Here is a 27,220-nt window from a genome sequence, read left to right on the forward strand (position 1 = left end):
TATGTATTCTATGTATTATATGTATGCCATGTATTATATATATTCCATGTATTATATGTACTCCATGTATTGTATGTATTCCATATATTATATGTATTCCATGTATTATATGTATTGTATGTATTTCATGTATTATATTTATTCCATGTATTGTATGTATTATATGTATTGTATGTATTCCATGTATTACATGTATTCCATGTATTATGTGTATTATATGCATTCCATGTATTATGAGTATTTTATGTATTCCATGTATTATATGTATTCCATGTATTATATGTATTGTATGTATTCCATGTATTATATTTATTCCGTGTATTATATGTATTATGTGTATTGTAAGTATTCCATGTATTCCATGTATTATGTGTATTATATGCATTCCATGTATTATGTGTATTACGTGTATTATATGTATTCCATGTATTATATGTATTCCATGTATTATATGTATTCCATGTATTATATATATTCCATGTATTATATATATTCCATGCATTATATATATTCCATGCATTATATATATTCCATGCATTATATATATTCCATGCATTATATATATTCCATGCATTATATATATTCCATGCATTATATATATTCCATGCATTATATATATTCCATGCATTATATATATTCCATGCATTATATATATTCCATGCATTATATGTATTCCATGCATTATATGTATTCCATGTGTTATATGTATTCCATGTGTTATATATATTCCATGTATTATATGTAATCCATGTATTGTAAGTATTCCATGTATTGTATGTATTCCATGTATTATATGTATTCCTTGTATTATATGTATTATGTGTATTCCATGTATTATATGTATTCCATGTATTCCATGTATTGTATGTATTATGTGTATTACGTGTATTCCATGTATTATATGTATGACATGTATTATATGTATTATATGTATTATATATATTCCATGTATTATATGTATTCCATGTATTGTATGTATTCCATGTATTGTATGTATTCCATGTATTGTATGTATTCCATGTATTGTATGTATTCCATGTATTGTATGTATTCCATGTATTGTATGTATTCCATGTATTGTATGTATTCCATGTATTGTATGTATTCCATGTATTGTATGTATTCCATGTATTGTATGTATTCCATGTATTGTATGTATTCCATGTATTGTATGTATTCCATGTATTGTATGTATTCCATGTATTGTATGTATTCCATGTATTGTATGTATTCCATGTATTGTATGTATTCCATGTATTGTATGTATTCCATATATTGTATGTATTCCATGTATTATATGTATTGTATGTATTCCATGTATTATATGTATTGTATGTATTCCATGTATTATATGTATTATATGTATTGTATGTATTCCATGTGTTACATGTATTACATGTATTATGTGTATTATATGCATGTATTATGTGTATTTTATGTATTCCATGTATTATATGTATTGTATGTATTCCATGTATTCCATGTATTATGTGTATTATATGCATTCCATGTATTATGTGTATTACGTGTATTATATGTATTCAATGTATTCCATGTATTACATGTATTACATGTATTGTATGTATTGTATGTATTACGTGTATTACGTGTATTCCGTGTATTACGTGTATTACATGTATTACATGTGTTACATGTATTATATGTATTCCATGTATTATATGTATCATATGTATTATATGTATTACATGTCACATGTTTCTGAAATGATTCACATTTTCCACATTTTTTATAAGATGGATTCATGACTAAGTAGCTCTGGGGCTGCTAACCCATTCAGGGAGTGTCTGTGTGTCTGTGTGTGTGTGTGTGTCTGTGTGTGTGTGCACGAATGTGTGACACACACACACACACACACATTTCCGAACACACACACACACACACACACACACACACACACACACACACACACACACACACACACACACACACACACACACACACACACACACACACACACACACACACACACACACACACACACAAGCATACACATTTCTGAACACACACACGCACACACACACAACCATACACATTCATGCAAACACACAGACAGACTTGAAGATTTGGAATGATAGAAGTCTCTGTCGTCTCCACAATGACCTCATGTAGAATCATCGCCTCCTATCTGCATGCCTAATGAGGGGGATTCCCCACAGTGAGATGGATCAAAGTGTGTGTGTATGTGTGTGTGTGTGTGTGTGTGTGTGTGTGTGTGTCTGTCCGTCTGTCTTCTCTACATGTGGGCGAGTATGTTTGTGTGCGCACGCATGTGTGTGTGTGTGTGTGGGGGGGGGGGGGGGGATTAAAAGAGAGTTTATGAAATGTGCCAGTGTGTCAGCAGCAAACCTTTCTCACTATGTGTGTAAACCCAGAAGAGAGAAGCTCATGTTAAAACTTCTTGTCAATAGGGGGGCGCTGTTTTCACTTTGGAAATAATCGTGCCCAATTTAAACGTCCTCGTACTCTATTCTAGATCATACAATATGCATATTATTATTACTATTGGATAGAAAACACTCTCAAGTTTCTAAAACTGTTTGAATTATATCTGTGAGTAAAACAGAACTCATTTTGAGGCAAACTTCCATAAAGGAAATGAAAAATCTGAAAACGATGCTCTGTTTCAGGGCCTGCCTATTCAATTGCCTTATATTTATCGATATGCATGCACTTCATACGCCTTCCACTAGATGTCAACAGGCAGTGGAAGGTGGAATGGGGTGTCTAGCTTGATCTGAGGTCGAACAAGAGCTTTTGGAGTGACAGGTCAACCATTTTGTCAGTTTTCCAAGGCGCGCGAAGGAGCTCCACATTGTCTTCTGAAAAGCGGTCGGTATACATGGCGAATATCTCTGGCTCTGATTTTATTCGATACATTTGATAATAACATCATAAAGTAGGTTTTCTCAACCGAGTTTTATCAGTTTATTCAACGTTTATTGGGACTTTGAGTTTTCCGTTCTTTGCGCCAAGAGAGGATGGGAATGTTAGTAACCTTGGCTAGCATTGTGGCGTGAATTTGACAGAATAAATGGACATTCTAAAACCAAACAACGATTTATTCTGGACCAAGGACTCCTTGTACAACATTCTGATGGAAGCTCAGCAAAAGTAAGAAAACATTTATGATGTTATTTCGTATTTCTGTGTAAAATATTGACTCCTATTCTCCGCCATGTTGGTGAGTGCTGTCTCACAATAACGCAAGCTGTATGTTATGGTAAAGTTAGTTTTAAAAATCTAACACAGCGGTTGCATTAAGAACCAGTGTATCTTTCATTTGCCATACCACAAGTATTTTTATCTAAAGTTTATGATGAGTTCTTTGGTCAGATTAGGTGAGTGTAACGGTCCTGACCTGTTTTATGTTGTTTTTGTATATTGTTTAGGTCAGGGCATGTGTTTTGGGTGGGCAGTCTATGTTATCTGTTTCTATGTTGGTTTTGGTTGCCTGATATGGCTCTTAATTAGAGGCAGGTGTTTTGCGTTCTCCTCTAATTAAGAGTCATATTTAGGTAGGGTGTTCTCACTGTTTGTTTGTGGGTGATTGTCTCCTGTGTCTGTGTCGATGTTACACCATACGGGATTGTTTCGGTTTGTTCGTGCGTTTTTGTAGTAAGTACTTGTTCGTTCGTTCTGCGTGTGTTATGTCAGTTCGTCGTACTAAGTCTGTCTACTTTCGTTTTGTTATTTTGTTAGTTTATTCAAGTATAGTTTGTTTCGTTTTGTCTTGTAAATAAAATTCATCATGTATTCACAACCCGCTGCGCCTTGGCTCGATCACTACTCCTCCTCTTCTTATGAAGAGAGAGAGGAACGCCGTTACAGAATCACCCACCACGCTAGAGCCAAGCAGCGGAGTAAATGGAGTAAGGGACAGGAAAAGAAGGAGCAATGGACATGGGACGATATATTGGACGGAAAGGGTTGCTACACATGGGAGGAGATCCTGGCTGGTAGGGATCGCCTCCCATGGGAACAGCTGGAGGCACTGAGGAGAGCAGAGGCTACTGGAGAGAGGAACCGGAGCTATGAGGGAACGCGTCTGGCACGGAAGCCCAAAAAGCCCGTAAGTAACTCCCAAAAATTTCTTGGGGGGGGGGGGCTAAGAGGTAGTGGGCCAAGGGCAGGTAGGAGACCTGCGCCCACTTCCCAGGCTTACCGTGGAGAGCGGGAGTACGGGCAGGCGCCGTGTTACGCAGTAGAGCGCACGGTGTCTCCTGTACGAGTGCATAGCCCAGTGCGGGTTATTCCACCTCCCCGCACTGGTAGGGCTAGATTGGGTATTGAGCCAGGTGTCATGAGGCCGGCTCAACGCGTCTGGTCTCCAGTGCGTCTCCTCGGGCCGGCATACATGGCACCGGCCTTACGCATGGTTTCCCCGGTTCGCCTACATAGGCCGGTGCGGGTTATTCCACCTCCCCGCACTGGTCGGGCGACCGGGAGCATTCAACCAGGTAAGGTTGGGCAGGCTCAATGCTCAAGAGTGCCAGTACGCCTCCACGGTCCGGTATTTCCGGCGCCACCTCCTCGCCCCAGCCTAGTACCTACAGTGCCTACACTACGCACTAGGCTACCAGTGCGTCTCCTGAGCCCAGTTCCTCCTCCACGCACTCTCTCTGTAGTGCGTGTATCCAGTTCGGTGCCTCCAGTTCCGGCACCACGCACAAAGCCTCCTGTGCGTCTCCAGAGCCCTGAACACACTGTATCTTCTCCCCCTACTAATCCTGATGTGCTTGTCCTCAGCCCGGTGTCACCAGTGCCGGTACCTCGCATCAGGTATAGAGTGGGCTTTGAGAATACAGTGTGCCCTGTCCCTGCTCCCCGCACTAGTAGGAAGGTGCTTATCCTTAGCCCGGTGCCTCCAGTTCCGGCACCACGCACCAGGTCTACAGTGCGCCGTATCCGGCCAGAGCCATCCGTCTCCCCAGCGCCATCTGAGCCATCCGTCTCCCCAGCGCCATCTGAGCCATCCGTCTCCCCAGCGCCATCTGAGCCATCCGTCTGCCATGAGCCTGCAAAGCCGCCCGTCTGCCATGAGCCTGCAAAGCCGCCCGTCTGCCATGAGCCTGCAAAGCCGCCCGTCTGCCATGAGCCGCTAGAGCCGCCCGCCAGACAGGAGCCGCTAGAGCCGCCCGCCAGACAGGATCTGCCAGAGCCGCCAACCAGACAGGATCTGCCAGAGCCGCCAACCAGACAGGATCTGCCAGAGCCGCCAACCAGACAGGATCTGCCAGAGCCGCCAGCGAGCCATGAGCAGCCAGAGCCGTCAGAGAGCCATGAGCAGCCAGAGCCGTCAGAGAGCCATGAGCAGCCAGAGCCGTCAGCCCGCCATGAGCGTCGAGAGCCGTCAGCCCGCCATGAGCGTCGAGAGCCGTCAGCCCGCCATGAGCGTCGAGAGCCGTCAGCCCGCCATGAGCGTCGAGAGCCGTCAGCCTGCCATGAGCGTCGAGAGCCGTCAGCCTGCCATGAGCGTCGAGAGCCGTCAGCCTGCCATGAGCGTCGAGAGCCGTCAGCCTGCCATGAGCGTCGAGAGCCGTCAGCCTGCCATGAGCGTCGAGAGCCGTCAGCCTGCCATGAGCGTCGAGAGCCGTCAGCCTGCATAGACCTGCCAGAGTCCCTCAGCCAGGATCTGCCAGAGTATATCAGCCGGGACCTGCCCCTTGTCCCGGTGTTGCCCCTTGTCCCGGTGCTGCCCCTTGTCCCGGTGCTGCCCCTTGTCCCGGTGCTGCCCCTTATCCCGGTGCTGGTCTTTATCCCGGTGCTGCCCCTTATCCTGGTGCTGCCCCTTGTCCCGGTGCTGCCCCTTGTCCCGGTGCTGCCCCTTGTCCCGGTGCTGCCCCTTGTCCCGGTGCTGCCCCTTGTCCCGGTGCTGCCCCTTCTCCTGGTGCTGGCCGTTTATTTAGGGGATGTGAGTTTTAGGGTGGTCATTGGGAGGGGAAGACAGAAACGGGGAGTGACTATGGTGGTGTGGGGACAGCGTCCAGAGCCGGAGCCACCACCGTGGTCAACTGCCCGCCCAGACCCTCCCCTGGACTTTGTGCTGGTGCGCCCGGCGTTCGCACCTTGAGGGGGGGGGGGGTTCTGTAACGGTCCTGACCTGTTTTATGTTGTTTTTGTATATTGTTTAGGTCAGGGCATGTGTTTTGGGTGGGCAGTCTATGTTATCTGTTTCTATGTTGGTTTTGGTTGCCTGGTATGGCTCTTAATTAGAGGCAGGTGTTTTGCGTTCTCCTCTAATTAAGAGTCATATTTAGGTAGGGTGTTCTCACTGTTTGTTTGTGGGTGATTGTCTCCTGTGTCTGTATCGATGTTACACCATACGGGATTGTTTCGGTTTGTTCGTGCGTTTTTGTAGTAAGTACTTGTTCGTTCGTTCTGCGTGTGTTATGTCAGTTCGTCGTACTAAGTCTGTCTACTTTCGTTTTGTTATTTTGTTAGTTTATTCAAGTATAGTTTGTTTCGTTTTGTCTTGTAAATAAAATTCATCATGTATTCACAACCCGCTGCGCCTTGGCTCGATCACTACTCCTCCTCTTCTTATGAAGAGAGAGAGGAACGCCGTTACAGTGAGTGTCCAAAATATCTCCGGACATTCTGGGAAAATGTTGCTACATATTCACAATGTATAACCACGATTGCAGCGCTAAATATGCAAATTTTCGAACAAAACATAAGTGTATTGTATAACATGATGTTATAAGACTGTCATCTGATGAAGTTGTTCAAAGGTTAGTGATTCATTTTATATCTTTTGCTGGTTTTTGCGAAAGCTACCTTTGCGGTGAATAAATGCGTTTGTGTGTTTGGCTATTGTGGTAAGCTAATATCATTCTACATTGTGTTTTCGCTGTAAAACACTTAAAAAATCGGAAATATTGTCTGGATTCACAAGATGTTTATCTTTCATTTGCTGTACACCATGTATTTTTCATAAATGTTTTATGATGAGTATTTATTTATTTCACGTTGCTCTCTGTAATTATTCTGGCTGCTTCGGTGCTATTTGTGATGGTAGCTGCAATGTAAAACTATGATTTATACCTCAAATATGCAAATTTTTCGAACAAAACATAAATGTATTGTATAACATGTTATAAGACTGTCATCTGATGAAGTTGTTTTTTGGTTAGTGACTAATTATATCTCTATTTTGTCGGTTTTGTGAAAGCTACCTATGTGGTGGAAACATGGTGAAAATATGCGGTTGTGTGTTTGGCTATTGTGGTTAGCTAATAGAAATACATATTGTGTTTTCGCTGTAAAACATTTTAAAAATCGGAAATGATGGCTGGATTCACAAGATGTTTATCTTTCATTTGCTGTATTGGACTTGTGATTTCATGAAAATAATATTATATGATATCTCTGTCCCGTTAGGCTAGGCTATGCTAGTCAGCTTTTTTGATGAGGAGGATCCCGGATCCGGGATGGAGATTAAGTAAAGGTTAAAACAACCATATACATTGTGATAAAGGATATACATTATGATAAAGGATATACATTGTGATAAAGGATATACATTGTGATAAAGGATATACTGTAACGACCCGGTATTGTGTTCTGTGTTTGTGGGTGTGTTATTGTTCTCATGGCTACTAGCAGGGGTTGAATATGTCAGGACAGATGGAAAGGTTGGGGGGGTATGATGGGTAATACCGCGGGATTTGGAAATGCATAAATAGGGATTACTGTCTCATTGTTCTCTCTCTTCTGTTCGTGCCTTGATCTGTTCCTATGAGAGTGACTCTTGACCCGACAGGGTAGCATTGTGTACGTTCGGCATTTAGCGGCGTGGGTTGTGGCCGGAACAATAGCCCAGTTTATGAATAAACCTGTGTTCTGACCTGCACACCTAGAGTCCGTCTCTTTTCCCTTTATGACCCAGCCGGGTCATTACAATACATTGTGATAAAGGATATACATTGTGATAAAGGATATACATTGTGATAAAGGATATACATTGTGATAAAGGATATACATTGTGATAAAGGAAACAGCACGGCACTGAAGGCAGACAAATCATAACTGCACAGCATTGGAAAGGCCACTCACTGGTGCTGATGAGAAACTGGTTGGAGACCCCAGGGTGGTCGACGTCATGAATAGCACTGGCAAAGATGGCAGCTAGGATTTCCAGGTCTGTGAACACAGCCTGTGAATAAAATAGGTGGAATAATCTACATGAGCAGCACTTCAGAACAGAAATGGGACAAAAAGTTTCATTCAATCTCACGGTATAACCTCACTATTTGTCAGCACCAGGAACATGTCATTTTTGTTGTCCGTTGCAAAATGTTTAAAAACATTTTATATGGCCTTTCCTAACGAACACAACTCAGGCTACATTTAAAGCCAGTTTTAAACAAGACAAATATAAAAACTAATATCATTAGTGTATATTTAAAAGTCACATTATTAACAAAACATGAGCTAAAATGTAAAAAGAGGGGGCCATACTAACAGCACTGTATCAAATCCTCGCAACAAAGATTCCCCCCATAAAGCGACGGAGATGGTACATTCCCCTACCTCTAGAGCAGGCGTGGACAGCAGCACGTGAGTGGATTGGGTGACATCAGCAGCATGGATGTTATTGTGATAGGCTACATCGCCATGGTAATGGTCTTCTAGAGTCATCAGGTAGGTTATAAAGGTGTCTAATGGTATTTTGAATGTTTTTAATAAATCTCTTTCCTGAAAATGAGAGAAAAATGTGACACTGTCAAAACAAGAGGTTACAATAACAAACTGCTCTTCACACATACATTCACGGACGCGCACACACATAGTTAGCTGTATAAATTCCAGCAAGGTAAAACAACAGTTTTTATAAAGGTTTTTTATAATTGTATAAACATCCTCACCTGGAAAATTGTGTACATCATGACTGTTAAAGGCCGGTTTCCTGAAAGCTCGGTGACTTTAAAAAGATTAAGGCCCCATTTATTGATGTCCTCAAGCTCCTGAAATCAGACATCAAGGCCATTTTACACACACCACTTTCACCCAAACACATTATAGGAGACAGTATACAGTATATATATATATATACTGAACACAAATATAAACGCAACACGCAACCATTTCAAAGATGTTACTGTGTTACAGTTCATATAAGGAAATCAGTCAATTGAAATAAATTCATTAGGCCCTAATCTATGGATTTCACGGTTGGGAATACAGATACATATGTGCATCTGTTGGTCACAGATCCCTTAAAAAAAAGGTGAGGACATGAATCAGAAAACCAGTCAGTATCAGGTGTGACCACCATGTGCCTTATGCAGAACAACACATCTCCTTCACATAGAGTTGATCAGGCTGTTGATTGTGGCCTGTGGAATGTTGTCCCGCTCCTCTTCAATGGCTGTGCGAAGTTGCTGGAAGTTGTTGGGAACTGGAACATGCCGTCAATCCAGAGCATCCCAAACATGCTCAATGGTGCGGCAGGTAGCCTAGTGGTTAGAGTGTTGGACTAGTAACCGAAAGGTGGCAAGATCGAATCCCTGAGCTGACAAGGTAAAAATCTGTCGTTCTGCCCCTGAAAAAGGCAGTTAACCCACTGTTCCTAGGCCGTCATTGAAAATAAGAATTTGTTCTTAACTGACTTGCCTAGTTAAATAAAGGTGCCACTTTTTTGGTGAGAAAATGGTGACATGTCTGGTGAGTATGCAAAACATATCCCAATGCCCCATTGCAGTGATTGGGGGCATTGGCCTGTGTAGGGTGCCGTCTTTCGGATGGGACGTTAAACGGGTGTCCTGACTCTGTGGTCATTAAAGATCCCATGGCACTTATTGTAAGAGTAGGGGTGTTAACCCCGGTGTCCTGGCTAAATTCCCAATCTGGCCCTCATACCATCATGATCACAGTTTACAATTGGCTAATTCATCCCCCCTCCTCTCCCCGGTAACTATTCCACAGGTCGTTTCTGTGAATGAGAATGTGTTCTCAGTCAACTTACCGGGTTAAATAAAATGCACATTTTCCATAAATTATATCAGGCATAATATGGAATTCAATCGAAACGGCATTGTAGGTAAATCTTCACTGTCTGGGGATAAATAACGCAAAGATGTATGAGACAAGGTATTTCGAACAGTCTGACAACTGAGGTCTAACAGTGACAACTGAGGTCTAACAGTGACAACTGACAACTGAGGTCTAACAGTCTGACAACTGAGGTCTAACAACTGAGGTCAAACAGTCTGACAACTGACAACTGAGGTCTACCAGTCTGACAACTGAGGTCTAACAGTCTTACAACTGAGGTCTAACAGTGACAACTGACAACTGAGGTCTAACAGTCTGACAACTGAGGTCTAACAGTCTGACAACTGAGGTCTAACAGTGACAACTGAGGTCTAACAGTGACAACTGACAACTGAGGTCTAATAGTCTGACAACTGACAACTGAGGTCTACCAGTCTGACAACTGAGGTCTAACAGTCTTACAACTGAGGTCTAACAGTGACAACTGACAACTGAGGTCTAACAGTCTGACAACTGAGGTCTAACAGTCTGACAACTGAGGTCTAACAGTGACAACTGACAACTGAGGTCTAACAGTCTGACACCTGAGGTCTAACAGTGACAACTGACAACTGAGGTCTAACAATCCAACAACTGACAACCAAGGGACAAAAAACTAACGCCAGTATCATCTTAATAACAGGGTGTATCTTCACAGCTACAAAGCTACTTTTTGGCATTGGGTGTTCATACCACATGGCATGTTTGATTGAATCCAGCCCATCTCCCTTGTTTCCACATGCCCCTTGAGCCAATCAGCAAACCACAGTGGTGTAACATTACAGAGGTGATCCTTTAAGGCATCCTATTGGTGTAACATTACAGAGGTGACCCTTTAAGGCATCCTATTTCCTGGATCTCAATAGAATCAATGTAGTCCTCATCACTGTGTGGGACGTCTACTACGTCAAACTTGATCAAATCAATTTCAGCCTAAATCTCGATCGGTGATGAGCGCTAGAAGTTTAATAAGCACTAGAACATGGTCTAGCTCTGGCGTCAATCTCTAGCTAGCTACGGTGGTGTGGGACAGTACTATCAACAAGGATCAGTGGGATAATGACTAGAATAAGAATAAAACGACATACAATGAAGAGGCCCGGGTCAGGCGTCTCTTCACCTTGGGAAAAGTCCAGATAAAAGCCCAGCCAGGAATTATGTAGCTATGTAGAGGTTAAGTTCCTTGCTCAAGGGCACAACACCAGTAATTCCTAAGTTAATATCAGATAAATAATTTACTCTAGTATTTATTCTATTCAACAAAAGCGTGCCATGATGATCAGACTGCTCTCGTACGCGTTTGTTTAACCTTCCTGGAATACACTCTGGCTAAGAGAAGCTAAGAGCAACTGTTAAATGACTAAAATGTCAATATAAAGTCAAAAAGCTCCTTCACCGTAGCCAGTTGGTCCTCTGTGTCGGTCTTGACCCCGAAGCGAGGTATATTAGAGTTGGAGAGGCTAGTGCTGTGCTGCAGCTTCTTCACGCCACTGATCTGACACATGGGCTTGGCGTTCTTCTTGTCCGTCCTCTCTTTCTGCGTCTGTGGACATGGCATCTCCACGTCATGCTGCTTGTCTGGGGGGAGAGAGAAGGAGGAAATAGTTAGAGGAGCAATAGACAATACACAAAGGGATTTTTTGGGGGCCTATTTTGTGCTTTTAGGGCCAAATCCTAACTTAAGATCACATTGTCCCCTAATCATGTATTTGTATTCATTATGGATCACCAGCAAATTTAAGGCAGTTATATACAATACAAAAAAAAAAAGCATTACATTACACAATAGAATTTACAACACATTAAGTGTGTTCCCTCAGGCCACTACTCTACTACTACATATCTACAATGTAGATGTGTGTCTGGGCCTGTGCCTGTGTGTGTGTCTCTTCAAAGGTGAATTTTTATCTGTGTTTTTCTAATCCGATTTTACTGCTTGCATCAGTTACTTGATGTGGGATAGAGTACTGTGCGCCTCCCATAGTCTGTCCTGGACTTGGGGATTGCGAAGAGACCACTGGTGGCATGTCTTGTGGTTTATGAATGGGTGTCTGAGTTGTGTGCTAGTAGTTTAAACAGACAGCTCAGTGCATTCAACAAGTCAATATTTCTTACAAATACAAGTAGTGATGAACCAGTAGTCCAGGTGTGACAAAACTAGGGCCTGTAGGACCTGCCTTGTTGATCGTGTTGTAAACAGGGCAGAGCAGCCCTTTCTTATGCACAGACCTCTATTGAGGTCAATTGGGGACTTGAGTAGCGCACACTGATCTCAAGTTAGGATTGGCCCTTATTAACTATCTAACACACACACATGCACGTCGCCCATGGTAGCTTTTAATAAAACAGAATGGATTGTTGTACCCATATGATTTTAAGGCTTTTTGGGGATTGGGAGTTTCAGTTTCAGGGGAAATTTGTGGACTGAGTGATTGAGACTCTTTACTTGTCTCTTGGAGACTATTTGGGGACCTTGGAGACTGGACACTGTTTGGGGACCTTGGTGACTGAGGACTGTTTGGAGACCTTGAAAACTGAGGACTGTTTGGAGACAGGGGACTGTTTGGGGACCTTGGAGACAGGGGACTGTTTGGGAAACTTGGAAACCGGGAACTGTTTGGGGACCTTGGTGACTGGGGACTGTTTGGGGACCTTGGGGACTGAGGACTGTTTGGAGACCTTGGAGACAGGGGACTGTTTGGGGACCTTGGAGACGGGGAACAGTTTGGGGAACTTGGTGACTGGGGACTGTTTGGGGATCTTGGGTACTGCTTAGGGACACTGGAGACTGTGGACTGTTTGGGTACCTTGGGTACTGCTTGGGGACCTAGGAGACTGGGTACTGCTTGGGGACTGCTTGGGGACCTAGGAGACTAGGGACTGTTTGGGGACCTTGGAGACTGGGGACTGTTTGGGGACCTTGGAGACTGGGGACTGTTTGGGGATCTTGGAGACTTGAAACTTTTTGGGGACCTTGGGGAATGGGGACTGCTTGGGGACCTCGGAGACCGGGACTGCTCGGGGACTGTTTGAGGAATGGGAACTGTTTGGGGACCTTGGAGACTGGGGACTGTTTGGGAACCTCGGGGATTGCTTGGGGACCATGGAGGATTGGTACTTGTTGTTCTTTCAGTTCATTTGTTTTGTAAATTGATTGGTTGTGTACCTGTTTGCCATTTTACTGCATTGTCAGGAGATAGTAACATAAGCATTTAGCTGTACCCGCTGTAACATCTGCTAAACTGTGTACCCGACCAATAAACTTTGATTCGACTTGAACTTGTTGTTATAAATACTGAAAATCACACAGCAAGGTCAGCCAGTCTTACCTAAGAAGGTGCTGGAGATGAACTCAGAGACCTGGTTCCCTGAGCGACTCATCTCAGACAGGTGAGACAGCTCCCTGTTCAACATCCTCTTGAACTGGACACAGACAGTGAGTGAGAGAGAGAAAGAAAGAGAGAGATGGAGTGGGAGAGAGTGACAGAGAGCGAGAGAGAGAGAGAGAGAGAGAGAGAGACAGAGAAAGAGAGAGAGACAGAGAAAGAGAGAGAGACAGAGAAAGAGAGAGAGACAGAGAAAGAGAGAGAGACAGAGAAAGAGAGAGAGACAGAGAAAGAGAGAGAGACAGAGAAAGAGAGAGAGACAGAGAAAGAGAGAGAGACAGAGAGAGAGACAGAGAGAGAGAAAGAAAGAGAGAGATGGAGTGGGAGAGAGTGACAGAGAGCGAGACAGAGAGAGAGAGACAGAGAAAGAGAGACAGAGAAAGAGAGAGAGACAGAGAAAGAGAGAGAGACAGAGAGAGAGAAAGAAAGAGAGAGATGGAGTGGGAGAGAGTGACAGAGAGAGAGAGAGAGACAGAGAGAGAGACAGAGAAAGAGAGAGACAGAGAGAGAGACAGAGAAAGAGAGAGAGACAGAGAGAGAGACAGAGAAAGAGAGAGAGACAGAGAAAGAGAGAGAGACAGAGAAAGAGAGAGAGACAGAGAAAGAGAGAGAGACAGAGAGAGAGAGAGAGAAAGAGAGAGAGACAGAGAAAGAGACAGAGAAAGAGAGAGGGCGAAAGAAAGTGTTACTCTTACGCATACATGACATTGTATATAAATGGGAAACAATAACAGACTTTTGATCTCAATGAGACTTGCTTAGATGGAATATAATGATATTTTCTTTCTGTCATTATCGGATGTTTTTACCATGCATTATGAAGTTCAGGCACTTTCAGCAGACTCTCACAGATACTGTGAGTAGCAACTGCAGACATAGTTCAGATAGTATGTCTAGTTTGATTTAAGGATGCGGTTCTGCGGAACTATTATTTTTGGCTTATTTCACATACTATTCACCAATGACAGGAGTGTGATACTTCTTTCATGTTTGAGCACAGCAATTTCCATATGACTTTGCGAGAGACAAGTAGGCAGCTCGTCCTCAACAACAAAACAGCTAAATACGTAAGTCTACGCACAGTACATTTGCATAAACAAATCTATACAATATGGCTAACAAATTCCCACACAATGCTGAGGTGGAAATACGACTAGTTCCTGCACTAGTTACTGCTATCTTCAATCTCTCCTACTGTACATACATCACAGATCATCACAACGATGTCACATTATTTACCCTTTTGGCCTAAATGAAAATGACTGCATTGATGAAAACACTTTAACAAATTAGTAAAGTAAACCCTTCTCTCAAGGGATTGGAATAACACTAAATTAATAGACATAATCCAAAGGCAGCCAGGAGAACCTACAAGCTTTAACATAAGCTTGGCCATTTGGGTCGTGTTCATTACGGCACATGATGGAAAACATGAGAGTTTCTTATTGGACCAGGTAGTTCAGGTTGTCTCTCCCTGTTTAGTCTGTATTCTGTATTCTTCAATTTGGTGCCTAATGAACTCAGCACTGAATTTTATTGAATTCAAAATTAGCATCATGGACAACATACCTTTATGTATCCCCATGACACAGAACGTAAGTAGTTTGCCTCCGGCATTTTTCGACGCAGTCAATCAAATGTAAAGAGTCCGAAAGATGGATAGATCCAAAACAAGTGTGCAAAAGGCTTCCCTCAAATCATCGTTATACAATCAATCATGGCATCATCCATATAGTAGTGTCTCCAGGGCCTCGATGGAATAATCAACACATTCTTCCCAGGCGAATAAAGGCAAATAATCCCAGGGGTTAGTAACCAGATTGGATAAAGAAGTAGCAAGAACAGGAGTGTCCAAAAAAGACAAACAAATCACTATTATCTAGGCTTGGCTATAAAAAATTATTATAAAGTATTATCAATAACAGGTTCCAATGAGGAATAACAGGATAGAATGGGTCCGACAGGTCCGTTAGACAAAAAGCTACATTAGAAGGACAGTAGTCAGCTGCATCTCCCACTAGCTCTTCAGAGATGACCTAACGTAGCTATGGAGACGACGCTAGCCACGTCTGAGGAAGACTGCACCCCTGTCAACACCTGCCTGGGTTCTCACCCAATCGCATCAGCCCGCCGCTGAGAGCTAACCAATCAGAGGCCATCGAGACCAAATGGAAGCGAGAGCACTCGCTCTTCATCTGGCGTTCCATTTTCTCTGTGGAATACATGAATACATAATGAAGTCAAAATGAAGACACTACATCTGTCTAATTATAGGACTCATCTTGGTGTCCTCACAGCACATCTGTCTAATTATAGGACTCATCTTGGTGTCCTCACAGCACATCTGTCTAATTATAAGACTCATCTTGGTGTCCTCACAGCACATCTGTCTAATTATAGGACTCATCTTGGTGTCCAAATGGATGTGTATTTACTCAGGTGAGATATCAGCAGTGTGTATATATGGCAATAGTCTTGGTGAACACTTACAAGACAGAGTAAACTTAATGTATACTACTACAACTACTAGCCATGAGTTACCCAGCGAAGCAGAGCTAAATGAACTGAATGCCTTTTAGGTTCACTTCGAGGAGTATAACACTGTGCCTTGCGTGAAAGCCACTGTTTTTCCTGATGACTGTGTGATCTCGCTCTCCGTGGTCAATGTGTGCAAAACATTTATACAGGTTAACAATCACAAGGCAGCCGGGCCAGACGGAATACCAGGGCGTGTTCTCAAAGCATGTGGACCAACTGGCAGGTGTCTTCACAGACACTTTCAATCTATCCTTGTTCCAGTCTGTAATCCTATGTTTCAATCTGACCACCATTGTCCCTGTTCCCAAGAGCTCCAAGGTAACCTGTCTAAATGACTATCGCCCCGTAGCACTCACATCTGTAATTATGAAGTGCTTTGAAAGGCTGGTCATGACACACATCAACACCATCATCTCAGACACCCTAGACCCACTTCAATTCACATACCAACCCAACAGATCCACAGATGATGCAATCTCAATTGCACTTCACACTGCCCTCTCCGACCTGGACAAAAGGGGAAATAACTATGTGAGAATGCTGTTCATTGACTACAGCTCAGTGTTCAACACCATAGTACCCACAAAGATCATCACTAAGCTAAGTACCCTGAGACCAAACACCGCCCTCTGCAACTGGATCCTGAACTTCCTGACGGGCCGGCCCCAGGGGGTGAGGGTAGGCAACAAGACATCCGCCACACTGATCCTCAACACGGGGGCCACTCAGGGGTGCGTGCTTAGTCCCCTCATGTACTCCCTGTTACACACGACTGCGTGGACACGCACGACTCCAACACCATCATCAAGTTTGCTGACGTCACAACGGTGGTAGGCCTGGTCACCAATGGCGGTGAGTCAGCCTACAGGGAGGAGGACAGAGACTTAATAGTGTGGTGCCAGGACAACAACCTCTCCCTCAACATCAGTAAGACCAAAGATCTGAACATGGACTATAGGAGAAAGAGGGGAGAGCAAGCACCCATCCACATCAACGAGGCTGCAGTGGAGCGGGTCGAGAGCTTCAATTTCCTTGGCGTGCACATCCCTAAGGACAAAACATGGAGAGGGCACGGCAGAGCCTCTTCCCTCTCAGGAGGCTGAAAAGATTTGGTATAGGCCCTTGGATCCTCAAAAAGTTCTCATCACCACTTGGTATGGCAAATGCACCCCCTTGATCATAAAGCGCAAGAGAGTGTGGTGCGGACAGCCCAGTACATCACTGGGGTCGAGCTCCATGCTATGCAGGAGGAAGGCCCAAAAATGTACCAAAAACTCAAGCCACCCAAGCCATAAACTGTTCACTCTGCTATTGTACCATCCGGCAAACGGTACCAGAGCATCGATTCTCGGACCAACAGGCTCCGAGACAGCTTCTAGCCCCAAGCCATAAGACTTCTAAATAGCCAGACTGCTATATAGTCAATGAATGGTACCTGAACTATCTGCACTGACTCTATCTTGCACTGACCCTATGCACTGTTACTAGACTATATATGCAAACCATATACACACTTACTCACACACATTGACACTCCCACACAAAACACATACACTACACACACACACACAGACCGACACCACACAAAGAAACACATACATACACATTACATACACACACTTTTACACGTATCATTTGCTGCTTCTACTCTGTTCTTTATTTAACTTGTATTATTATCTATCCTGATGACTAGTCACTTTACCCTGCCTTCATGCACATATCTATCTAAAATACTTCATAGCTCTGCACATTGATCTGGTACTGGTACTCCCTGTATATAGCTCCTCATTGATCTGGTACTGGTACTACCTGTATATAGCTCCACATTGATCTGGTACTCCCTGTATATAGCTCCACATTGATCTGGTACTAGTACTCCCTGTATATAGCTGCACATTGATCTGGTACTGGTACTCCCTGTATATAGCTCCACGTTGATCTGGTACTGGTACTCCCTGTATATAGGTCCACATTGATCTGGTACTGGTACTCCCTGTATATATCTCCTCATTGATCTGGTACTGGTACTCCCTGTATATAGCTCCACATTGATCTGGTACAGGTATTCCCTGTATGTAGCTCCACATTGATCGGGTACTGGTACTCCCTGTATATAGCTCCACATTGATCTGGTACAGGTACTCCCTGTATATAGCCTCACATTGATCTGGTACTGGTACTCCCTGTATATAGCTCCACATTGATCTGGTATTCCCTGTATGTAGCTCCACATTGATCTGGTACAGGTACTCCCTGTATATAGCCTCACATTGATCTGGTACTGGTACTCTCTGTATATAGCTCCATTCTTGTGTATTTTATTTTATTCCTCTTGTATACAATTTTATAAACTTTACATTGTTGTTTAAGGGCTCGTAAGCAAGCATTTCACTATGAAGTCTATACCAGTTGTATTCGGTGCATGTGACAAATAACATTTTATTTGATTTACTACTACTATCTTTCACAATGTGTCAAAAGTGAGAAAACCTAGCCCCTTACGAGAAGGGGACGAGCTTAAAAAATCCACAGCTCACTGAAAAAAAAGCCAGCTGTTGAAGATCAGTGACGCACATCCTCTGAAACTATAAGAATCAACCACAGTGGTTGTTGCTGAGAAGAGGAACAACTTTTACACTAGTGTACAATGCATTGTGTGAAGTATATGCCACATAAAGCATTATATGTAGTCTTACAATATGCAGTAATTAAAATGTACAGCATATTCTCAGAAACCACTGTAAATAATGTATACATACTGTTTTACCCACTTTATATGTATATGTTGTATTCCAGTCATTGTTCATCCTATATAACTACTGCTGTTCACATTATTTCTATTCATATAGTGTCCATAATGTCTATACACACTACTATATACACTGAGTGTACAAAATATTAGTAATACCTTCCTAGTATTGAGTTGCGCCCCTTTTTCCCTCAGAACAGCCTCAATTCGTCGGGGCATGGACTCCCAATTCATCCCAAAGGTGTTTGATGGGGTTGAGGTCAGGGCTCTGTGCAGGCCAGTCAAGTTCTTCCACACCGATCTCAACAAACCATTTCTCTATGGATATCGCTTTGTGCACGCAGGCATTGTCATGCTGAAACAGGAAAGGGCCTTCCCCAAACTGATGCCACAAAGCTGGAAGCTCAGAATTGTCTAGAATGTCATTGTATGCTGTAGCGTAAAGATTTCCCTTCACTGGAACTAAGGGGCCTAACCCGAACCATGAAAAACAGCCCCAGACCATTATTCTTCTTCCACCAAACTTGACAGTTTTGGGCAGGTAACGTTGTCTGTTATCCGCCAAACCCAGATTTGTCCGTCGGACTACCAGCGCGATTCATCACTCCAGAGAATGCATTTCCACTGCTCCAGAGTCCAATGGTGATGAGCTTTACACCACTCCAGCCGACGCTTGACATTGCACATAGTGATCTTAGGCTTGTGTGCGGCTGCTCGGCTATGGAAACCCATTACATGAAGCTCATGATGAACAGTTATTGTGCTGACGTTGCTTCCAGGAGCAGTTTGGAACTCAGTAGTTAGTTTTGCAACCGAGGACAGAAGATTTTTACGAGCTATGTTCTTCAGACACTCGTCGGTCCCGTTCTGTGAGTTTGTGTGGCCTACCACTTCGCGGCTGAGCCGTTGTTGCTCCTAGACGTTTCCACTTCACAATAACAGCACTTACAGTTGACCGAGGCAGCTCTAGCAGGGCAGAAATGTGAAGAACTGACTTATTGGAAAGGTGGCATATTATCTTGCCACGTTTAAAGTCACTGAGCTCTTCAGTAAGGCTATTCTACTGTCAATGTGTGTCTATGGAGATTGCATGGATGTGTGTTTGATTTTATACACCTGTCAGCAACTAATTTGAAGGGGTGTCCACATACTTTTGTATATATAGTGTATGTCTTTGATGAACAGCTAATGAAGATTTGGGGTTGGTAGAAAACAGTGGAGGCTACTGAGGGGAGGACAGCTCATAATAATGGCTGGAATGGAGTGAATGGAACACTTGTGTTTGATACCATTCCATTCACTCCATTCCAGACTCTCCACACATCCTCCCCTCAGCAGACTCCACTGGTGGGAAACAGTGCAGCACTATTCATATAACACCCACTAGTCCCGTGCTCTGGTCCTCAGCCAGCCTTTCATGTATGGACACACAGGGACAGACGGGTCATGGAGGAGCTCATTTGTAAAACAAATCCATGGGGATCTGTAGTGGCTCTCTACTGTACTTAAAGGGGAGGGCCTATCTAGGCCCGAAGCACAATGATACTGTAGTTGGGTGTCTTCTTAAAGGGGATGCTGGTAGATATTATGCGTCTGCACAACAATTGTTGTTTTAACGGGAATGGCTGTAGAAAAGTGTCCGTTTGGTCTGGGATGAATGATCTGGATAGGTCTGATATCGTGACACAACTAGTGTATTCTGTGTTCGTCTACTTGTGTGTGTAGTGGATTATGTGTACTTACCCCGTACAAACACTCTTGGAATATTACCATATACTGTATACAGCTCTCAAATAAGACAACGGTGTAAAAGCAAAGCATAAGGGAGAGACTGTAGGCTGGAGTGCAGCACAGTTGGTCAATGCTGTAAAATACGCTATGCTACAACACCAATACAACCACCGGAGTTAGCTTCGAGAGAAAACAAGAAATTGAACCAACCATCAAAGTAGACAAACTATCTCTTCTGATTGTGGTAAAATGCTACGACTACACTAAGCTGTTTACAATTAGCTTCAAATGCTAGCTAGGAACCATTGCTGTTCCCCAGAAAGGAAACAACAACCAAATAATCATGAGGTAAAAATGCTAACACTAGGCTAAAGCTAGGCTAATGCTAAAATAATGCCTGGCTAACATCCCAGCTAAACTTCACCCTTGAGTCGTCACAGACAGAAAAAAATCAAGCGGAAGCCCTTTTTATCCTCAAAAAGCTGTTAAATAAACAAGTTTCTTATTTATTAGACGTGGATTAGGATTAGGATTGGTACATTCATTATGATGACGGGGTTATTGATTGAGAGCATTGATTGGAATGACGTCCGCTGCGAGCCTGATTTCACAGTGTGGGGCTAATGTACGCTGGATTAGTTCTAATCATCCATTAAGAAGTTTGTTTATAGCTTGCTCTTAATCACGACGACCACCACCACAACCACCACCACCACCACGACCACCATGACGACGACCACCACCACAACCACCACCACAACCACCACAACCACCACCACCACCATCACGACGACCACCACCACAACCACCACCACCACCACGACCACCATGACGACGACCACCACCACAACCACCACCACAACCACCACAACCACCACCACCACCATCACGACGACCACCACCACAACCACCACCACCACCACGACCACCACGACGACGACCACCACCACAACCACCACCACAACCACCACAACCACCACCACCACCATCACGACGACCACCACCACAACCACCACCACCACCACGACCACCACGACGACGACCACCACCACAACCACCACCACAACCACCACCACAACCACCACCACCACCACGACCACCACGACGACGACCACCACCACAACCACCACCACCACCACGACCACCACGACGACGACCACCACCACAACCACCACCACAACCACCACCACAACCACCACCACAACCACCACCACCATCACGACGACCACCACCACAACCACCACCACAACCACCATCACGACGACCACCACCACAACCACCACCACCACCACGACCACCACCACCATCACGACCACCACCACGACAACCACCACCACAACCACCAACACAACCACCACGACCACCACTACCACCACCACCATCACGACCACCACCACGACAACCACCACCACAACCACCACCACAACCACCAACACAACCACCACGACCACCACTACCACCACCACGACCACCACCACGACAACCACCACCACAACCACCAACACAACCACCACGACCACCACAACCACCACCACCACCACCACCACCACCACCACCACCACCACCACGACCACCACGACCACCACCCCCACCACCACCCCCACCACCACCACCACCACCATCACGACGACCACCACCACAACCACCACCACCACCACCATGACCACCACCACCACCACAACCACCACAACCATCACGACGACCAACCACCACCACAACCACCACCACACTCAGTCGTCCTCTGCCTCTTCAGTGAAATAATGCGTTTAAATACAAAAACCAGTCATCTCTAGAGAATATGGTAAGGAATAGTGTAGCATTACAGTAATATACTGTATAGCTACAGAAGCTACTTTTATTAACAATCCCCATTCATTAACACTTGATCAAAAGGAGTTATGTGCATATCTTATAGAACTGTGGTGAATTGTTACACACTGTGATCATACAGGTGATATTATGGTGAGGCGCGGACATCGACCCCAGGGACTCAAGCCATTTATAGCAGGAAAGCGGAACAACGTTAGACAGTAGTGCTGTTTGGTTGCTTGTCTAACATAAGGCCTCAGCTGATACTAGTGTGTAGCCTGTCGAACCGAAGCCAGAGGCCCCAGGGCTTTGTGGTTCGCTAGAATGGAGCCAAGCCTGTGTCACTGGGTCTGAAGCTTCTTTGGGCTGGCACTGGCCTGTGTGTGTGATTAAAGCCACCAGAAGGAGCAGTGTACCACATCGTCGTGCTTCCCACTTCTCTGTGGTTGCCTTTTGGAGCAGTAGAACAACCACTCTGGCGTCACATATGTTTGCTTGTTGCTAACTAGCCAATGGGTTGCCAGCAAAGACACATTCGGCATAACCCCCTGTGTTGGTTGAAGCGCGTGCGGAGCCAGCTGAGATCAAAGACAAAGAAGTTGGCGTTAGAAACTGCTCTACGGTCAGTTTAGCATTTTTCCACTCTGACGCCACAACACACACACACACACACACACACACACACACACACACACACACACACACACACACACACACACACACACACACACACACACACACACACACACACACACACACACACACACACACACACACACACACACACACACACACACACACACACAGGGACTGGGGTATGTGGTGAGCTTGTGTTAGTGTTCTCTCTCTCTCTACTAGCCTGGTGGTCCAGTGTGTTAGTGTTCTCTCTCTACTAGCCTGGTGGTCCAGTGTGTTAGTGTTCTCTCGCTCTACTAGCCTGGTGGTCCAGTGTGTTAGTGTTCTCTCTCTCTCTACTAGCCTGGTGGTCCAGTGTGTTAGTGTTCTCTCTCTCTCTACTAGCCTGATGGTCCAGTGTGTTAGTGTTCTCTCTCTCTACTAGCCTGGTGGTCCAGTGTGTTAGTGTTCTCTCTCTCTACTAGCCTGGTGGTCCAGTGTGTTAGTGTTCTCTCTCTACTAGCCTGGTGGTCCAGTGTGTTAGTGTTCTCTCTCTCTACTAGCCTGGTGGTCCAGTGTGTTAGTGTTCTCTCTCTCTCTACTAGCCTGGTGGTCCAGTGTGTTAGTGTTCTCTCTCTACTAGCCTGGTGGTCCAGTGTGTTAGTGTTCTCTCTCTCTACTAGCCTGGTGGTCCAGTGTGTTAGTGTTCTCTCTCTCTCTACTAGCCTGGTGGTCCAGTGTGTTAGTGTTCTCTCTCTCTCTACTAGCCTGGTGGTCCAGTGTGTTAGTGTTCTCTCTCTACTAGCCTGGTGGTCCAGTGTGTTAGTGTTCTCTCTCTCTACTAGCCTGGTGGTCCAGTGTGTTAGTGTTCTCTCTCTACTATCCTAGTGGTCCAGTGTGTTAGTGTTCTCTCTCTACTAGCCTGGTGGTCCAGTGTGTTAGTGTTCTCTCTCTCTCTCTACTAGCCTGGTGGTCCAGTGTGTTAGTGTTCTCTCTCTACTAGCCTGGTGGTCCAGTGTGTTAGTGTTCTCTCTCTCTACTAGCCTGGTGGTCCAGTGTGTTAGTGTTCTCTCTCTACTAGCCTGGTGGTCAAGTGTGTTAGTGTTCTCTCTCTCTACTAGCCTGGTGGTCCAGTGTGTTAGTGCTCTCACTCTACTAGCCTGGTTGTCCAGTGTGTTAGTGTTCTCTCTCTACTAGCCTGGTGGTCCAGTGTGTTAGTGTTCTCTCTCTCTCTACTAGCCTGGTGGTCCAGTGTGTTAGTGTTCTCTCTCTACTAGCCTGGTGGTCCAGTGTGTCAGTGTTCTCTCTCTCTCTACTAGCCTGGTGGTCCAGTGTGTTAGTGTTCTCTCTCTCTCTACTAGCCTGGTGGTCCAGTGTGTTAGTGTTCTCTCTCTACTAGCCTGGTGGTCCAGTGTGTTAGTGTTCTCTATCTACTAGCCTGGTGGTCCAGTGTGTTAGTGTTCTCTCTCTCTACTAGCCTGGTGGTCCAGTGTGTTAGTGTTCTATCTCTCTACTAGCCTGGTGGTCCAGTGTGTTAGTGTTCTCTCTCTCTACTAGCCTGGTTGTCCAGTGTGTTAGTGTTCTCTCTCTCTACTAGCCTGGTTGTCCAGTGTGTTAGTGTTCTCTCTCTCTACTAGCCTGGTGGTCCAGTGTGTTAGTGTTCTCTCTCTACTAGCCTGGTGGTCCAGTGTGTTAGTGTTCTCTCTCTCTACTAGCCTGGTGGTCCAGTGTGTTAGTGTTCTCTCTCTACTAGCCTGGTGGTCCAGTGTGTTAGTGTTCTCTCTCTACTAGCCTGGTGGTCCAGTGTGTTAGTGTTCTCTCTCTACTAGCCTGGTGGTCCAGTGTGTTAGTGTTCTCTCTCTACTAGCCTGGTGGTCCAGTGTGTTAGTGTTCTCTCTCTCTACTAGCCTGGTGGTCCAGTGTGTTAGTGTTCTCTCTCTACTAGTCTGGTGGTCCAGTGTGTTAGTGTTCTCTCTCTACTAGCCTGGTGGTCCAGTGTGTTAGTGTTCTCTCTCTACTAGCCTGGTGGTCCAGTGTGTTAGTGTTCTCTCTCTACTAGCCTGGTGGTCCAGTGTGTTAGTGTTCTCTCTCTCTACTAGCCTGGTGGTCCAGTGTGTTAGTGTTCTCTCTCTCTACTAGCCTGGTGGTCCAGTGTGTTAGTGTTCTCTCTCTACTAGCCTGGTGGTCCAGTGTGTTAGTGTTCTCTCTCTACTAGCCTGGTGGTCCAGTGTGTTAGTGTTCTCTCTCTCTACTAGCCTGGTGGTCCAGTGTGTTAGTGTTCTCTCTCTCTCTACTAGCCTGGTGGTCCAGTGTGTTAGTGTTCTCTCTCTACTAGCCTGGTGGTCCAGTGTGTTAGTGTTCTCTCTCTACTAGCCTGGTGGTCCAGTGTGTTAGTGTTCTCTCTCTACTAGCCTGGTGGTCCAGTGTGTTAGTGTTCTCTCTCTCTACTAGCCTGGTGGTCCAGTGTGTTAGTGTTCTCTCTCTCTACTAGCCTGGTGGTCCAGTGTGTTAGTGTTCTCTCTCTCTACTAGCCTGGTGGTCCAGTGTGTTAGTGTTCTCTCTCTACTAGCCTGGTGGTCCAGTGTGTTAGTGTTCTCTCTCTACTAGCCTGGTGGTCCAGTGTGTTAGTGTTCTCTCTCTCTACTAGCCTGGTGGTCCAGTGTGTTAGTGTTCTCTCTCTCTACTAGCCTGGTGGTCCAGTGTGTTAGTGTTCTCTCTCTACTAGCCTGGTGGTCCAGTGTGTTAGTGTTCTCTCTCTACTAGCCTGGTGGTCCAGTGTGTTAGTGTTCTCTCTCTACTAGCCTGGTGGTCCAGTGTGTTAGTGTTCTCTCTCTACTAGCCTGGTGGTCCAGTGTGTTAGTGTTCTCTCTCTACTAGCCTGGTGGTCCAGTGTGTTAGTGTTCTCTCTCTACTAGCCTGGTGGTCCAGTGTGTTAGTGTTCTCTCTCTACTAGCCTGGTGGTCCAGTGTGTTAGTGTTCTCTCTCTACTAGCCTGGTGGTCCAGTGTGTTAGTGTTCTCTCTCTACTAGCCTGGTGGTCCAGTGTGTTAGTGTTCTCTCTCTCTACTAGCCTGGTGGTCCAGTGTGTTAGTGTTCTCTCTCTCTACTAGCCTGGTGGTCCAGTGTGTTAGTGTTCTCTCTCTACTAGCCTGGTGGTCCAGTGTGTTAGTTTTCTCTCTCTCTCTACTAGCCTGGTGGTCCAGTGTGTTAGTGTTCTCTCTCTCTCTACTAGCCTGGTGGTCCAGTGTGTTAGTGTTCTCTCTCTCTACTAGCCTGGTGGTCCAGTGTGTTAGTGTTCTCTCTCTCTACTAGCCTGGTGGTCCAGTGTGTTAGTGTTCTCTCTCTACTAGCCTGGTGGTCCAGTGTGTTAGTGTTCTCTCTCTCTACTAGCCTGGTGGTCCAGTGTGTTAGTGTTCTCTCTCTACTAGCCTGGTGGTCCAGTGTGTTAGTGTTCTCTCTCTCTACTAGCCTGGTGGTTCAGTGTGTTAGTGTTCTCTCTCTACTAGCCTGGTGGTCCAGTGTGTTAGTGTTCTCTCTCTCTACTAGCCTAGTGGTCCAGTGTGTTAGTGTTCTCTCTCTACTAGCCTGGTGGTCCAGTGTGTTAGTGTTCTCTCTCTACTAGCCTGGTGGTCCAGTGTGTTAGTGTTCTCTCTCTACTAGCCTGGTGGTCCAGTGTGTTAGTGTTCTCTCTCTCTACTAGCCTGGTGGTCCAGTGTGTTAGTGTTCTGTCTCTACTAGTCTGGTGGTCCAGTGTGTTAGTGTTCTCTCTCTACTAGTCTGGTGGTCCAGTGTGTTAGTGTTCTCTCTCTACTAGCCTGGTGGTCCAGTGTGTTAGTGTTCTCTCTCTACTAGCCTGGTGGTCCAGTGTGTTAGTGTTCTCTCTCTACTAGCCTGGTGGTCCAGTGTGTTAGTGTTCTCTCTCTACTAGCCTGGTGGTCCAGTGTGTTAGTGTTCTCTCTCTACTAGCCTGGTGGTCCAGTATGTTAGTGTTCTCTCTCTACTAGCCTGGTGGTCCAGTGTGTTAGTGTTCTCTCTCTACTAGGCTGGTGGTCCAGTGTGTTAGTGTTCTCTCTCTCTACTAGCCTGGTGGTCCAGTGTGTTAGTGTTCTCTCTCTACTAGCCTGGTGGTCCAGTGTGTTAGTGTTCTGTCTCTACTAGCCTGGTGGTTCAGTGTGTTAGTGTTCTCTCTCTCTACTAGCCTGGTGGTCCAGTGTGTTAGTGTTCTCTCTCTACTAGCCTGGTGGTCCAGTGTGTTAGTGTTTTCTCTCTCTACTAGCCTGGTGGTCCAGTGTGTTAGTTTTCTCTCTCTCTACTAGCCTGGTGGTCCAGTGTGTTAG

The 27,220-nt window shown here is 45.1% G+C and overlaps 1 protein-coding gene across 8 annotated transcripts in view; it reads right to left on the reverse strand.

The window, feature by feature from the left end:
* The window catches only part of LOC129818988 (cAMP-specific 3',5'-cyclic phosphodiesterase 4D-like), a 325,770-nt gene that overhangs the window by 12,907 nt on the left and 285,643 nt on the right, over window positions 1-27,220 (reverse strand). For all 8 annotated transcript variants that reach the window (XM_055875412.1, XM_055875416.1, XM_055875417.1 and 5 more), the window contains 5 exons: window positions 13,386-13,479; window positions 11,453-11,634; window positions 8,889-8,987; window positions 8,554-8,718; window positions 8,077-8,176 (listed from right to left, as the gene is read on the reverse strand). In XM_055875412.1, coding sequence (XP_055731387.1) covers window positions 8,077-8,176; window positions 8,554-8,718; window positions 8,889-8,987; window positions 11,453-11,634; window positions 13,386-13,479 — 640 coding nt within the window. The remainder of the gene's footprint in view (window positions 1-8,076; window positions 8,177-8,553; window positions 8,719-8,888; window positions 8,988-11,452; window positions 11,635-13,385; window positions 13,480-27,220) is intronic.

The sequence above is a fragment of the Salvelinus fontinalis genome, chromosome 21 (assembly GCF_029448725.1).
Source record: "Salvelinus fontinalis isolate EN_2023a chromosome 21, ASM2944872v1, whole genome shotgun sequence".
NCBI lineage: Eukaryota > Metazoa > Chordata > Actinopteri > Salmoniformes > Salmonidae > Salvelinus > Salvelinus fontinalis.